Source organism: Poromitra crassiceps (assembly GCF_964638095.1).
Source record: "Poromitra crassiceps genome assembly, chromosome: 7".
NCBI lineage: Eukaryota > Metazoa > Chordata > Actinopteri > Beryciformes > Melamphaidae > Poromitra > Poromitra crassiceps.
In genome coordinates, this window is record NC_139628.1 from 43,741,538 (window position 1) to 43,757,040 (window position 15,503).

At 43.1% G+C, this 15,503-nt stretch overlaps 3 protein-coding genes across 3 annotated transcripts; 2 read left to right on the plus strand and 1 right to left on the minus strand.

Annotated features, from left to right (window-relative positions):
- The first annotated feature begins 811 nt into the window (after positions 1 to 811).
- On the plus strand, positions 812 to 7,105 carry LOC310779200 (ubiquitin thioesterase OTUB1-like). Its single transcript, XM_083639706.1, has 7 exons — positions 812 to 891; positions 2,575 to 2,636; positions 2,762 to 2,860; positions 3,067 to 3,185; positions 3,694 to 3,778; positions 5,369 to 5,563; positions 6,557 to 7,105. Exons 1-7 carry the CDS (start codon positions 849 to 851, stop codon positions 6,752 to 6,754), a joined length of 801 nt encoding a protein of 266 aa, XP_083495832.1. The 5' UTR covers positions 812 to 848; the 3' UTR covers positions 6,755 to 7,105.
- Positions 7,106 to 7,890: 785 nt separating this feature from the next.
- Positions 7,891 to 9,819, plus strand: cskmt (citrate synthase lysine methyltransferase). The gene is made up of 2 exons (XM_083639646.1): positions 7,891 to 7,982; positions 9,078 to 9,819. Exons 1-2 carry the CDS (start codon positions 7,895 to 7,897, stop codon positions 9,755 to 9,757), a joined length of 768 nt encoding a protein of 255 aa, XP_083495772.1. The 5' UTR covers positions 7,891 to 7,894; the 3' UTR covers positions 9,758 to 9,819.
- Positions 9,820 to 9,898: 79 nt separating this feature from the next.
- On the minus strand, positions 9,899 to 14,265 carry LOC310779947 (ependymin-like). Its single transcript, XM_083640470.1, has 6 exons — positions 14,154 to 14,265; positions 13,813 to 13,847; positions 13,377 to 13,511; positions 13,094 to 13,289; positions 12,817 to 12,904; positions 9,899 to 11,238 (listed from the first exon to the last, which is right to left on the minus strand). Exons 1-6 carry the CDS (start codon positions 14,221 to 14,223, stop codon positions 11,112 to 11,114), a joined length of 651 nt encoding a protein of 216 aa, XP_083496596.1. The 5' UTR covers positions 14,224 to 14,265; the 3' UTR covers positions 9,899 to 11,111.
- Between the last annotated feature and the right edge of the window lie 1,238 nt (positions 14,266 to 15,503).

The following is a 15,503-nucleotide window of genomic DNA, read 5'->3' on the forward strand; positions in this document are numbered from 1 at the left end:
TTGATTTTAATTACGTGTTGGGCCTATTTACATACTAGAGTTGTCTCTCAGGTAAATTGGTGCATTGTTTGGATCACCCACAAAATGCTTTGCTTTCTTCTGTTCTGCCAGGAAATCCTGTTTTGAAAATTCTTAGGACGGCTAGTAGCCTACCGCATCCCCCACCCTTGTGTAAGTGTAGGTGTTCGATCAGCAGTTCCCAAAGTGGGGTTTGGGGGCCGCAGGAGTCCTGGATGGGGTTATAAGAGGCCCCTAGCAAAATTAGTAATTAATTTAATTTCACTGTTATTGTATTATCAGATTGGGGAATGAGGATCCTCGCCCTATCCCCTGTGTGTGTGTGTGTGTGTGTGTGTGTGTGTGTGTGTGTGTGTGTGTGTGTGTGTGTGTGTGTGTGTGTGTGTGTGTGTGTGTGTGTGTGTGTGTGTGTGTGTGTGTGTGTGTGTGTGTGTGTGTGTGTGTGTGTGTGTGTGTGCGTGTGCGTGTGCGTGTGCGTGTGCGTGTGCGTGTGCGTGTGCGTGTTCGTTCGTTCTGTGCATTTAGGTGGGGTACCTGCTTGGTTATAGGCTGTAGAATAGCTAGATTGTTTGTGAACTAGGGCTATATAAATAAACAAACAAACTTGAACTTGAACCTTTTGGTTCCTTGACCAAAAGGTTTGGGGTGTCTGATCTTTTTGGGGCTCACGAGTTCTGGAAGTAAATGGGGTTGGACTTTGTATGTACACAAAACAAACAAACAAATAAATAAATATATACATGAAATTTGGGGTGCCCCCCTCGACTCGACCCGGAAGTGCGTAACGAATGAGGTCAGGCAGAAGGAGGAAACAGAATTCTACAGCTAAGATGGCGGAGGAGAAGCAGGAATCATCACAGCCAGAGATTGAGGGTAAGAGAAACAGTCACAGCACAAAACATCACACCGACTGTGCCATCACTGTGCAAGTCACCCCCGCCTGCAACGCTTGCCTGCTCGCCGTGTTTACCGCCTGTCCTCTCGGTGGAAGGGGAGCCGACATGCAGCGCTGAGGGGGGCAGAGGCCAGGGCTTGTTGGCTAACTAGCTAACGGCTGCTGCTACACAAAGAAGAAAACGCATGTTTGTTTAGCGACTAAATGAACGAGCAACGTTGATTGACAGCGCACGATCTTTCTGAGCTTACGCGATTTTAAAAGGAGAGACTCCGCAGTAACGACTGGGCGCCCTGCAGCTGGTTGCCAAGCCGTTTTTATTGGTCGTCAACAGCATATCAGTTTGTTTTGTAATCAGGTCGAGCTTAGCCAAGTTTAGCTGGCTGACGCTAGCCCTGCTACGTTTCAGCTGTCAACATCTAACACACACAGTCAGTCAGTCAGTCAGTCAGTCAGTCAGTCAGTCAGTCAGTCAGCAAGCAATAATAAAGGGGTGTGTGTGGTAAATAAAAAACAACATCCACAACATAATACCCGTCTTCCACCTGCTGATGTTATTATAATTTACCAAATTCAGTTAATTGTTTGTACTGTCCCTTTTCTCATTTGGTTCATTATTGAAAATATTGTTGAAAATGAATTCTAGTTCATGATCGAATGGAAGCATCAATGAAATGCATAGCGTTTATACAACATTGATGCTGGTTAGAAAACAGCCTGCCTGAGTCTGAGGGTTATCTGTCTTAAGCTTGTTAATGTCAGACTCACTCTGAGGAAAATATAATCCCCTTGATACATGCTGCTCTTCTATGGAAAAAGGTCAAATCTAGCAGTTTAGTGTTCAATAGTCCCTATCTGCAGAGCCGGAGAGCCCAGCCAGCAACTCATCTAGCTACCACAGATTTACCAACCACAGTCATACCAACCTAGCGAATGAGTTATCTATCTTATATAGTCCTTTGTCATGCAATTCGCTCGGCGGCGCTGTCGCGAATAACTAGGTTGTTAAATCTCTGGTAGCTAGATGAGTTGCTAGCTGGGTTCTCCGGCTCTGCAGAGAGCGGCTACTCTTAGTGTGTTTCAACTTTTATAATTGATTTGCCTCTTGTTCCCACAGTTATATTGAAATAAACAAGCGCTGCTTGGTGAATTATTATGCTGAACGTGCCAGAAAACCATAACAATTTATAAGATCTTTACAAACAAAAGATAGCTACCGAGTGCTCACTGGTCGGCTCCAGGAATGTGAGGTGCTCTTGAAGTACAAAATTAGATCCAAAGGAAAAGCATCAGCTTGCTTCAGGCACTGATCTCACCCTGAGACAAGGTGTAGCAAGGTTTTGTTATACCATTTACCTTGTGATAAGCAAAGAAACGGCAAGATTTTTTGACAACAACTAATTTAGCTAAACAAGCCGGCTGGCTACCTATTGTTACAGAGAGTAGCATGAACAGGCAAGAGGCTGTGTGTTGCAAACTTCAGTAAAGAAGACCCAGATTGAGACCTCCCTGCGCTGGCCGGCTAACAGAAGCCCAGAGCCAGATGCTAGCCTACATATCACATCAAAAATGCTTTTATAGAATCAAACCCAATCAGTGACAAAGTATGACCTCTGACCCCCCAGAGACACCACTGTTAATTTGTCCCGCTTCTCTTGCAGGAGTGAACTGCCTCGCATACGACGAGGCCATTATCGCTCAACAGGACAGAATTCAGCAGGAGGTGAGCAACAACACATTTCTAAATTCCCCTATCATCCTGCATTTGTGGAAATTCGCACATGTGGTCGCAGCTATTTTGCGAATTTGCGCGTGTTTGTTTGTGTGTGTGTGTGTGTTTATGTCTAGATCGCCACCAGTAACCCGTTAGTGTCGGCCAGACAGGAGCTGTCGGTGCTGCAGAGGGAGTACGCTCAGGAAGACACAATCTATCAGCTCAAGATCAAGGTCAGTGCAACAACCACACCGCGAGCGAGTGTGCTCACATTACTGCAGTGCCTCAGGCAGGGCATACATCCCTCCACACTGTCTCCACCACCTTCTCCTGACAAAACACTTTATGTGTTTGATAGTAAGGATATCATTGGATGTGGTTGTATTTTATAATTGTCGATTTTGTATTTGTATTTTGTATTTTGTATTTTTTTTATCAGGACCTACACAAAAAATACTCATACATTCGTAAGACGCGACCAGATGGGAACTGTTTCTACAGAGCCTTCGGCTTCTCACATCTCGAGTCCCTGCTAGACGACAGCAAAGAACTTCAGAGGTGAATGTCATTTGATCACATGATCATTCCTGTTCGGGCTGGGCAATATATATTGATATTATATTATTGATATTGTGATATGAGACTAGATATCGTCTTACATTTTGCCATATTGTGAGTGATATGGCATGGATATGGATATTCATTTGCACACAAATCAAGAACGGAAAGAAAGACACAAGTGTATGGAAATATTGTGCTGGTAATGATGATGAATAATTGCTGTATATGATACAAATGCAGCCAGTCATTTAACAGTGATCTAGACGTAAGAGTGGTCTAGACTTGGATTGACTAATGTGGTCTTGACAACCCTGATCCCCACTGTCTGCAGCTGATCAGACCCATGTGGGTTTTGGTTCTGTGGTCTTGTTGTGGTAAAAAGCTGTGCATCTTTTCCGTTTGTCTTTGCGCTGCACCGTTTTCAAGTGAGGTTAAGAGATGGACACACTTTGATGATTGCTGTATTCACGGCTTTGCTGAAATCATGTCTGTAATGTCTCCTCAGGTTCAAAGCAGTGGCAGCTAAAAGCAAACTGGACCTGGTTAATGAAGGCTTCACTGAGTTCACCATTGAAGACTTCCACAATACTGTGAGTTCCCTAGTCAGTAAAAACCGTCCCGATAACGTGACCTCACATCCTGTTTCGCTCTACGTATCAGTCTGGACTTCCAGCCGCCAACAGCCATTTCCTGAAATGACAATGTAACCGGGCCAATCAGGGACTGCATCGCAGTTGATGACATAACGGTAATGGCGTCTCCCGTCCCGAAGCAACAAGCGCTAACATTAAAGTTAGAGTAAACAGCCGTAAGTGCAGTTATTGCAAAAGTAGACTCAATAACAACAACTAAACAAGAACAAGAGTATGCACCAGCGGAGTTTCTCAGCGGAAAAGACATTTTTGCCATTCTTCCAACTGGATTTGGCGACGCTGATTGACTGAAGGAGTAAGTAGCCTTGAAAGTGATTGGAAAGAATGAATCGGCGACGCTCCAGTCCATCTTTGAGAAAAAGGTGATCAGCCTGGCTCATAAAGTCTTGACTGACCCTTCTCACATTTTATTTTCGGAATATGAGTTGCTACCATCTGGGAGAAGATTCAGAGCTAGCAGACACGGGAGCAACCGCTATAAGCTCTCCTTTCTCCCCACCTCAATTGCACTGTTGAACAAACAGCCTGCTCTTCCCCCAGGTGTAGCACTCCAGTGAGGTTAAGTAGGTACACCAAGTAGGAGCGGTATTTAAAGCCCTACGTTTTTTTTTTTTTTTTACTGCTCTTTGGTCTTATTTCTCTTACCTCTTAATCCTATTTTTAATGGTTTATTCTTTTACTCTTTTATTCTTTTATCTAATCCGCTGCTGATTTTTATGATTTTTATGGTTTTATTGCTTATTTTATTCTTCCCTTACTAAGGGATTGGATTGTTTAAACATACCGTGCAATAGGGCTGTGCAATCTTGTGCCTTAGCTGGCACTCTTCCTGTGTTTTAGTGCATTGCTGTGACTGTGACCCTGTCTGTTCTGTGTTACTGTGTCTGTTACACCGATGTTGGTACAAGCACTTTTGCCGAAGACAAATTTCCCTCCTGGGACAATAAAGTTTATCTCATCATCTCATCATCTCTCATCTCAAGTACTCCCGCCCACTGAAATCGCTGTGGGCGGCTGGAAGTCCAGTCTGATACGTAGAGCGAAACAGGATGTGAGGTCAAGACCTTACTGTTCATCACAAACACAGTCGCAGGTCTGTCCTCTCTGAAATATTGGAGTTGAGAAAAAATAAACGACTTGGTGACACGTTCTTGGCTTTCTTTCTCTTTGCTAGTGGAGCAAATAATCAGAAGTCATTATTTTGTTTCTTGAAATAAAAACATGGTGCATGATGGATTGCGTTTCTTGTATCGTTTCCAGAAACATTATGAATGATGGATAATAATGTAATTGCCAAATGAAAACTATAATATTATTATACAATCTTGCTGTATAATAGATTTCGTGCCCGTTTGATATACAGTAGTTTGAATAATGTTATCAGAATTTGCTCTGTCTGGCTCGATGCATGCTGTATGCAAATGTGTTAACAGCCAAGGGCAAAAGAAGCAGTTTGGCAAGCTAAGCTGAACTCAGACACACCAAACCGATAATGGCCCCCCAACTGCTCCACCCATCTCCTCCCAGTTCATGGACCTGATCGAGCTGTGTGAGAAGCAGCCCGGCCTCCAGGAGCTGCTGAACTCCTTCAACGACCAGAACGTGTCGGACTACGTGGTGGTGTACCTGAGGCTGCTCACCTCAGGCTACCTGCAGCGGGAGCACGCCTTCTTCCAGCACTTCATAGAGGGAGGCCGCTCCGTCAAGGAGTTCTGTCAGCAGGTGAGTGCTTCGCTTCAACTTTTATGTACAGATGGGAAAGTACTGGGGCGTCTGGGTAGTGTAGAGCAGTGGTTCTCAAATGGGGGTCCGCGGACCCCCAGGGGTCTTGCCAGGGGGTCCGCGAAAAGTTTTCAGGTAATTTTTTTTTTTTTATAAAAAAAAAATGCTACATGTTACTTATTCCTTCTCAAACTACTTCCTACATGGTGCTAGTCTATCAAAATATCTTGGCTGTCATTGATTGTGTTGCATAGTGGTTTTCTGTACTGTTGACAAATTGTGATATTGTAAGTCGCTTTGGACAAAACAAAAGCGTCTGCTAAATGACGTAATGTAAATGTAATGTAATGAAAAAAATATATATATATATATATTTTTGCAAAATCTTCATAGTTCAACGAAAATAGTTTATGCTTTAAATCTAAAATGGTTCATGGATTACATTCTAATAACAAACCTATCAAATTAAAAGTCAAGCACGTTACCGTGGAAACAATTAAGCTTAGCCCAAAATCACAAATCAGAATGAGGGGCTCCCCGGTATATTTTCTATCTTGTAAGGGGGTCCTTGGCTGAAAAACATTTGAGAACCTCTGGTGTAGAGCAGTGGTTTTGAAAGTGAGGTCCGGGGACCCTCAGGGGTCCTTGAGGGGATGTGAGAGCAAAATGGTGGGAATCTGAGATTGTAAAAGAAGGGAGAAAGCACAATGCAAGCAGAAACAGGACAGATAGATTAGACACTCACCTGCATGGCCAGAGCCATTAGAATTCTAAACAAAAGTGTTTTACGGTAACAGGGATTCCAGGGGGTCCCCAGCAAAAAGGGAAATCATTGATTTCCACTATAATGTAATTATATCCTAAAGTAACACAATGACATAATGTATGACTATTTGGGTCATAGGTTTAATCTTGTCAGAGCCCGGTACAGCCTCTGAAAGCACCATGTAATAACCTTGTTTATCCCTGTCGTCTGCTTGTCCCTTTCTCAAGGAGGTCGAGCCCATGTCGAAAGAAAGTGACCACATTCACATCATCGCCTTAGCCCAGGCCCTGAACGTGTCCATCCTGGTGGAGTACATGGACAGAGGAGAGGGGGGGACAGTCAATCACCACGTCTTCCCCGAAGGCAGCGAGCCGCGCGTCTTCCTCCTCTACAGACCCGGCCACTACGACATCTTGTACAAATAACAGCCTCCTCCTCCCTCAGTGTAGGCGACAGCAGCCGCTAAAAGAAAAAGAAAAAACCCTCCAGCAGCCACGTTGACGACGCATACATCGGTGGACGAAGATGACACTCTTGTATTTGAGGGGGAAAAGTTTAACTCATGATACGTACCTCCTCCCCCACTCCCAAGTTTTTCCCCTAATCATCACAAAATGGTTCATTAAAATCTTTGGAAAAATAGAAGTGACTCCAGGCATTTAGAGTTGTACAGTTTTTTTTTTCTTTTGTGGTTGTAAATGTTATCTACTTGCTTTTTGTTGGATTATTTTCCTTTGTTACACTGCGTTTCATTAAGTTTTATTAAAGGGATTTACATCTTATTTCTCATGTCGTGTTTTCTACAAAGGCTGACCAGCTGCAGTTACTGGACTCTCAGGCAGGGGTGGAAAGAGTACAAAAAAGTCCACTCAAGTAGAAGTACTGTTACTTTGATGAAATCTTAAGTAAAATTACAATCTACCAACTGAGTAAAGGTAAAAAAAATAAAAAATAAAAATGTACTGGGTAAAAGTTACTTAGTTACTTTTTTCCCTTTGTGTGTGTGTGTGTGCGTGCGTGGGGTATTGTCTCTCCCATGCAAAAAAGAAAAAAGTACAAGAACATAAAGGTTATTTTTTATAATTTTCTTCAAGTTCATCCTCCATTTCAACCAAACCCGATTGTATTTCAGTTGGATTTAGGTCTGCAAGTCTGTTCTCTAACTCAGCTGTCTCCGTCTTTGTGATTATATTCTTTGGGTCTGAAAAATGTCAGAGTGCAGTTTGGGTGGATGTGGTAGTGGGATATGAAAGGGGAGGTCCTCCTGAGTGCATGGATATTTGGTAAGCTGCCACTTTGCTGGTATTCCTGTACAGTGTCCAATCTTTATAGGCTATGCACTCCAATGAACAGCATTTATCCATTTAGATACTGAGAATAACGTTCCCAATGTTAATAAAGCAGTTATTGCCATACAGAAACATAATGTATATTCTATAGCTTCATTTAAATACTTAGTTTATTGTTTTAATGTGCTCTAGACTTGTTTAGAATCGTTATTTTATTTTGAAAAACGTCCACCGGAAGTCTAATCGCTGGCAAAAAAGGTCATTGAGGCCGGAAGAATGTCTCTGTCCTCAAACATGTTAGGCAGAAGGGTTGCGAAGTTATTCATAACAACGGTATATGCACGGCACCATTCCTCTCTTACAAGTAGGTTTGAACCTGGGAGAGTTAACGCTTTTGTACCTACTGAAATGTTATTTAGCTTTTTCTCAAGTATCACCGGTGCCAGCTAACACATGGCAATGTAATGCTAACATGCTAGCAGCTGCAGCCTCCTTGGACTGGACTCATTGAAGAAGTTCCTCCTATCTGTGACATGAAGTGCTGTGTTTGTCTGCTGTGTGCAATATGGTAACATCGATTATTGTAACGGGGGAGAAAGTCCCACCAAACTCCATTCAAAACTGAACAATTGATGATTAATAATATTAAGACTGTCTAATACTAATAATTATAGGCAAAGGTACATAGCTCGCAAATTTATTCATTACCTTTTTTGAGCAATTGCAATGGTATGGGACGGGATTCTTATAAGCAGCACTTTATATATTTTGATATTATTTTAGTAAAATCTCCCCATTCCCACAAGAGCATCGTGAATTGATTTCAAAAGACCCTTTCTATATATATGTCAATGAATGCTTTCAACACAGCAACCGTTTTGAAGTGGTAATTGCAGGTGTAACCAACCATTAATGGTTCCATTCCATTTAGGTGTTCCAGTGCCAGGTCCCTCATTTTAATGTTATTGGTTATGCTTTACCCACCTCAAAACGGTTGCTGTGAAAAGGCCAAAGGGCCTATTTTGCTGCTTGTTGCTGAATTGAACAGTGGCATATGGATTCTGAACATGACCTTGAATCATATTTCATGAGTTAGGCTATGTAATTTTGCTGATAATAAGAAATGCCACATTGAGTTGCTGGGTTTCCTCTAATTGTTCTGTAGCAGTGGTAGCAGGAGGTAATTTTGGTATTTTGTGCCATGTTCATGACTGTTGGTCACTCCCCCCCACCCCAATCATATAATGTTAAATTTCCCAATTTATCTGTGGTGGTAATGTAATTACTGTGGTGGTCCACCCACCACCCCTGAATGAATGTAGAGTAAACACTGACTGGTCCTCATCATACAAGAGAATGCACAGGAAGGAATAATGTGCGTATTGAGGCTAGTCGTGTGGGTATGTTGTATGTTAATGCTAAGGCATATTACATATCAGTCTTTTGTTTTTGTGCTCAGCTGAACTGATCGAAAACATGGATAAGAAAGCAACCTGGGACCGATTCTACACTGAAAACAGCAGCAGGACGCCTAACTTCAAGAACTTTGAGTGGTTCTTTGGCTTCGACTCGGTGCGAGACTTCATCATGCCCTTCCTGTGTGCCGAGTTCCACCCAGATTCTCCCCTTCAAGTCCTGGATATGGGCTGTGGCACCTCTGGTTTGGGACCCTGCATCTACAAACACTCTCCTTTCCCCGTGCGGGTCACGTGCGCAGACATCTCCCCCGTAGCTGTGCGTCTGATGCAGGACCACGTCCACGCCAAAGCCATCGAACCTCAACACGCTTTGTCCCAGCTTGAGTTTCTTGAGCTGGACTGCACACAGCTCCACGGCCGCTATGGGTCGGAGAGTTTGGACCTTATAGTGGACAAGGGCACCACAGATGCCTTGCTGCGGTCTAAGGAAGGGCGAGGGAAGGCCGGCCAGGTGCTGAGGCAGTGCCTGAAGGTGTTGCGGAGCTCTGGGTCTCTGCTTCAGTTCTCTGACGAAGACCCTGATGCCAGGCTGCTGTGGCTGGAGACCGAGGGGCGGGAGCCGGGGGTGCTGGCAGCGGACGTAGGGGTGCAGGACGTCGGGGAGCTGCGGGGAGTGTGTTACTACTGCTACCAAGTGACTCCTCGCCCTGTCATAAGATAGTTACTATGCTGTCTCTAAATTATCACATCAGTTTTATTCATATGGAATCCATGACAAATCCAGTGTACGCCCTCCTAGAGTGTCAAGTAGGCTTACAACTATCTAAGGCCCTTTGGCAGTAAGGCCAGGCAGTTGTTTTCCAATGTTTTATTGAAAGGCCAAGCAGTTGGACATTAATTGGGCATGCACAGGTTCACAGTTTACTGCAGCTGATATATTTTATGCTTGTTAACTCTAGGTGACATTATATACACCCATTGCCTGTAAATCTTGGGATTAAGTGCACATATTTTTGTCTTGCTCTGTTATCCACTGCCATCTAGTGGCCAGTATGCCGTAATATAGGAGCCAAACTATCAGTGAGGCAGTTCACTCTTAGTTAATTTCCCTTTACATCATATCCAGTGTCATCCACACACAGTACAAAAATGCACACACATAACCAAATTAATGAATTGAGGACAATACATGGATTGTTTTCAGCCCAAATGCAAGTACTCTCTCACACAGAAGACACAACCATGCATACATAACGCCATCAGCATTAGATATGAGAGGAGGGTATTGTCATCAGCCATTCACTGAAGTATCTATGGATCAATGTTACAGTTCAGAAAAGCAGTCACCTCACCAATGACTTCAATATAGCACAACAGAAGTCAATGGAAAGTGGTTTTCTCTCGAGTTGTGCTGGCAACCTCCCTGTGTGTTATATGGACAAACTGAATCTGTGTTTCAACTGGCATGACACAATTTTCATTTTTGGGGGAGCTGTTCCTTTAAGGCAATAAAACATGGAGAATTTTATATTCACTTCATGACTGTTTGCAAATATGAATCATAGTAGAAATTAAAGAAATTATTATATTCATCATAAGTCATCTAAAGACCATTAGGTGTGCAAAAATAGATTTTCTTTTCTTGACATTAAAATACTGTATACAATTCATTCATTCACTAATTGAAACTCTGAAGCAATGCTGCATTATACCACAGACTATTAAATAGTGAAACTCAGTTAAATGTAGTTGATTATGCAGTATGCAATGACGTTTTAACCATAGTAGTGGTCTCACTCACACACACACATACATTTAAAATGTAAAGCATTTTTTTAATGCTAACGTGAAAGTGTTTTTCAGTTGAATGCAGTGACACTATTATTAATAAGTGGCAACCTCTTGGGTGTGTGTATGTGTGAGAGTTGTTTATTTATAAACAACTCACACATTTTCAAAACAAAAATTTTGCTTTACATTTTAAATGTACAGCGATTGTTAGATTCTGGCTGGTTAAAAAATTTGATCGACACAAAGCTGGAGGCCAAAGGAGCTTTGAGTGCTCCTGAAAGCTTTCAGTAAAACAAGCTGTAGAAGTCAGCCGGTTCCTCTCCATCCTCTTCCTCCAGCTGGGCGTCCTCACAGTACGGAGGAGGGATCAACTGTTGAGGGTCCTCCATCCCCAGGACGTTGTTGAAGAAACTGGAGGTGGAAAGACCAGACAGTGAGAAGAAATAAGGCACGAGGAACTACCCTGACAATGACCAGAGGATGCCAATTCTTATCGGGAAGGTAAGAGATGTGTGTGGGGAACAACAGTGTTGGGGGTAACGCATTACAAAAATAATATATTACTTTTGGCAGTAACACAGTAATCATTTATTTAGGATTTCAATAATATACCATACTTATGTCAAGTAACTCAAGTTACAACTTGAAACTGAGCTGCGGTCAGCTCATTAGGTTGCTTCATGATGCATCCATCTAGCTACTCAGTAAAAATGAGTATTGGGCGAAGTTAAATTATGTTATCGTGATGTCTTCAAAGGTAATCTTGTACAAATGTAGCTATTTGGTGACAAACTTCACAGAAAAAGACTAACTTCCTACACTATAATAACACTTATAATTAAAACAACTAATGCCAAGAGTTTTTTTTTTTTAATCAAAGCACATTATTTAAATAGATAGAATCATTTCCTAATGAATTTGTGTGTTTTTATGCAAATAGTCACTATAGATGACAATAACAAAGGGACAGGATAACATTTCGAATTTTGGACGGTTTACACTGACTTAAGGATGGTTGAAATTCTTTTTCGGGATGGTTTGGGACTGCGGTGTCATTCTGTGGTTGTTTTGATGAAGTAATGCAAAAGTAGTGTAATAAGTAATGAGTATACTCTACTACACAGACTAATATTGTAAAGTAACTTATTACTTTCAAATGAAAGTAACTTACAGTATATTACATTTTGAAAGTAACTTGCCCAGCCAACACTGGTGGGGAATTTCCAATGTGAGAAAAGTAGATCACCAGAGTCTGAACTCAAGGTACATACATGCCTGCTATGAATTCTCCACTCAAAACATCAACGGTAAACATCAGGTTTTGGTGTCAGTCCCTCAGAATAAAAGAGCAAGCAAGAGCTTCTTTCTAGATTCTCTATTTTGCAGGTGTTTCTCACACCTCACCTGGTTCTCACTCGACCTGTGTCAGATGCGCCACTTGTCCTCTTCCGCCTCCCCACTCAAGGAAACTACAACACCCCAAGTTTGGCAATGATGACATCACTGATGGCATCATCACGTTTCAACAGCCCAAGTTTGGCAAAAAAAAAAAAAGTTTGGCACTGATGACATCATCACTGATGACATCAACACCGTTATCCATTCCTGACTGGTGGATGAATGCCTGACTCACACACCAAAACGCCTTCTCTTGACCACGCGCTGCGCAGGCTGCGCACATGGTAAAAAGACAATACTATGTTCCATGTTTCCATAGAATGCAAATTGTTTGATGTTTAAATGTATTCTTCAATTGCCTTAGTCCCTACTAAGTCCCTAGTGGTGTGGCCATTCACCTTTACGGCACCACGCCCACTCCCACCACCCACATCTCCCTAGCCACTCCCCCTACGGGAACCTGGCTCTCTACCACCTTCCTATAGCTAGCTAGCTGAGTGAGTGAGTGTCCTGACTTTGCCATCTTCTGACTCCAGTGCTGTGCCCATAGCTTACTTCCCATTTATATGAGGGTCATGTGAATATGCTCACCTGGTCAATATCCATCCAGTTCTGTCAGTGTGGAACAGGGTGCTGATGGGGATGCATCCAAACTCCGTGACCGTGCTCATGTATTTGGCTGCAGAAGCAGAAGTGGGTCACATAGGAGGAGGTAGCACAACCAGCAAAACAAGTTTCACGAGAGCCGAAAAGAGGAAGACACAAGTATCACAAACAACCCGTGACTGTGCAAATCGTCTATCACGGGAAGCCCCCGTTATGAGAGATTTCAATTTCGACAGTTGCTTTGGCTCTAGTTTCCTCTTACCCTTCCCCCTCCTCCTGGTATCCAGCTCCCCCTGCCAGGTGTTGACCAGGATTCCCTGTCCCGGTCCAGAGGAGCTGCCCAGGACGGACTGGCCCATCAGAGAGGCGTCCTTTGGGACCTCCAACGGATGGAATTCTGCTCTCACACGCTTCTTGCTGCATGAGCGGTTCCCCTGGTTGATCTTGTACAAAACACGCTATAGGAAGACAGACATTTTGTTGTACCTTTCCTAACTTGGGGGCGTATTTCATTGATCTATGACGGTCAGCACTGGTGTCCTTACCTCTCGGAAGAGTACGAGTACATCAATATCGAATGTCTTATTCTCGTAAGATCCGGTCTCTTGGAGGCGGATGCGCTTTCGCAGCGCGTCGTAGGTGTACTTGACGAAGGCTGTCATCTTCTCGCTTTGGGTGAACTACGAAACAGGCAATGAAATGGACCGAAATTCATCCATCATGAGAGATGTACCTATCTTAAAGCATTGCAATGAGCATTACATTGGATGTGGTCAAATGTCTTCCAGACGATGACTTTAAACATCCAAGAAGCTCAAACAACTAAGACTTAGATGTTAAATAACACCCAAGAACGCTCAACTGACTTCCACACTTAGATTTGAAATAACATCCGTATTTAGGGTTCAATTAAAGATGTATTTTCAGGGATTTGGATTTACACAGTTGCCTAATTACCTGTTTGGAGCATTAAAGACTTACCACAGCAAGGGCTCCTGTCAGAAGAGGTGGGGATTCTATAAAAAATAAAGAATTGTTTGAGTCTAAATGGAGGATTTACATTACAAGTGTGCTAAACTGGCAATTTAACCATCCTGTAGTCCCCATAAATGCTACCATATAAACAGAACACCACATTCATGAGTTCATAACATCCTTTATAGCTATCTAGTGCTAAGCGAGAGCAATCAGAGCTACAGGCTGGCTACAGAGGCATCCAACAGAGGAAAAATACATCAAGTTCTTCCTTTAACATCTAGTCAAGTCAAGTTTATTTTTTGTAGCCCTAATTCACAAGCATGTCCCAGAGGGCTTGTACTTACTGCATGGTCGAGGTCTCTGAGCCAGGCAGGCCGCGGTCAGGCTCACAAACAGGACGATCAAGCCTCTCATGCTGTTCCGATGGCACACACACTTGCTGCTGCACAGGCTTGAACTAATGCACTGTGCTGAGAGAGAGCCCAGTCACTTCCTTATAAACACTGTGCTGCTGGGACTCCACATCTGTGTCCACTTCCAGGTTTTCTTTGGTCCCACAGGAGCCTAGAAACTCTGGTTCCATGGGGTTTTAGGGTTTTAAGGGGGTTTAGGGTTATGTAAGGGTGCTTTTACATAATAAGATTTTTTTTTTTTTAGTAAAATTGGTCTGCACTGATTAACTATAGCTGATGTGTTCTTCAGCAAAGGGAAAAGAAACACCGAAACTTGCTTTTAGCGAACCACATCATATTACTGACATTAATGTACCGGTACTTCTCTTTTGGATAGAGATCAGAAGATGCTATCTGGCTCACCTGACTACACACATGCATTTGTCAGTGCTACTGTATACTTCTTGCTTTCCTCAGTCAACAACAACACCCCCAGTTGGTCGGCCTGTTCAAAATAATGCACTTGAATATCAACTTTCTACTTCTGCAAGCGAACATACTGCTAACTGCCGCTCTAAAGACTTCAACGGTAACCTGACAGATGCTTTGGTGGCTAGCAGCACAGAGAAAACACAAGCCCAACTAAAACCTGAAATCGATGATTTCCTATTGCAATTCCAGATGTTTGCTGTGTGATGATTACCAGTAGCTGAGGTAGATGCTGGCTGATGAGGTCGGCGAGGTTGGTCTTGTCGTTGGCGCTGACCATTGTGCCATTTCTCTGGCACAAAGGGCCACTTCATCTCCGTGGCCTCCTCCTGCAGGAGAGAGACCAGCTCTGCACAAAGCAAGTCTACAGGGAAGTAGAACAGGTGGAATGTATTCAAACTTGATAAGTCCTAGTCATTCTCCTAGTCATCAATGTGGTCACTGGGTGGGCAGGCTGACTGTGTCTTGTCATATTGAGTGTATGTATATACACAGGGCAGTTGTAGCTCAGGAGGTAGAGCGGGTTGTCCACTAATTGCGGTGGATAAATGAGGTCGGTGGTTTGATCTCGCCTTTTCCAGTCTGCATTCCAGGTTTGATTAACACTGCCCCAGCTTGTACCATCAAAGATTCTCCCGGCTTATTCTCAATACAGACCATGTGTGTGCAGAGCTTATGTGAGCATCATTCCCTCAGCAACATCTCTGATCCTCACTCAAATCTCAGTCTGAGCTTCCCCAGCTATATTCCATATGAAAACTTATCAAACAGCGCCATCTAGAGTGTCTGACCTCAGGACCTGCAGTAGCACAG

Coding starts and splice junctions, on each gene's coding strand:
- LOC310779200 (XM_083639706.1), top strand. CDS start 849: ATGGCGGAGGAGAAGCAGGAATCATCACAGCCAGAGATTGAGG. Junction 3,186..3,693: donor GACAGCAAAGAACTTCAGAG/GTGAATGTCATT, acceptor ATGTCTCCTCAG/GTTCAAAGCAGTGGCAGCTA. Junction 5,564..6,556: donor TCAAGGAGTTCTGTCAGCAG/GTGAGTGCTTCG, acceptor CCCTTTCTCAAG/GAGGTCGAGCCCATGTCGAA.
- cskmt (XM_083639646.1), top strand. CDS start 7,895: ATGTCTCTGTCCTCAAACATGTTAGGCAGAAGGGTTGCGAAGTTATTC. Junction 7,983..9,077: donor GCACCATTCCTCTCTTACAA/GTAGGTTTGAAC, acceptor TTTTGTGCTCAG/CTGAACTGATCGAAAACATG.
- LOC310779947 (XM_083640470.1), bottom strand. CDS start 14,223: ATGAGAGGCTTGATCGTCCTGTTTGTGAGCCTGACCGCGGCCTGCCTG. Junction 13,290..13,376: donor TACTCGTACTCTTCCGAGAG/GTAAGGACACCA, acceptor GTCTTCCTATAG/CGTGTTTTGTACAAGATCAA. Junction 11,239..12,816: donor ACTGGATGGATATTGACCAG/GTGAGCATATTC, acceptor TTCCACCTCCAG/TTTCTTCAACAACGTCCTGG.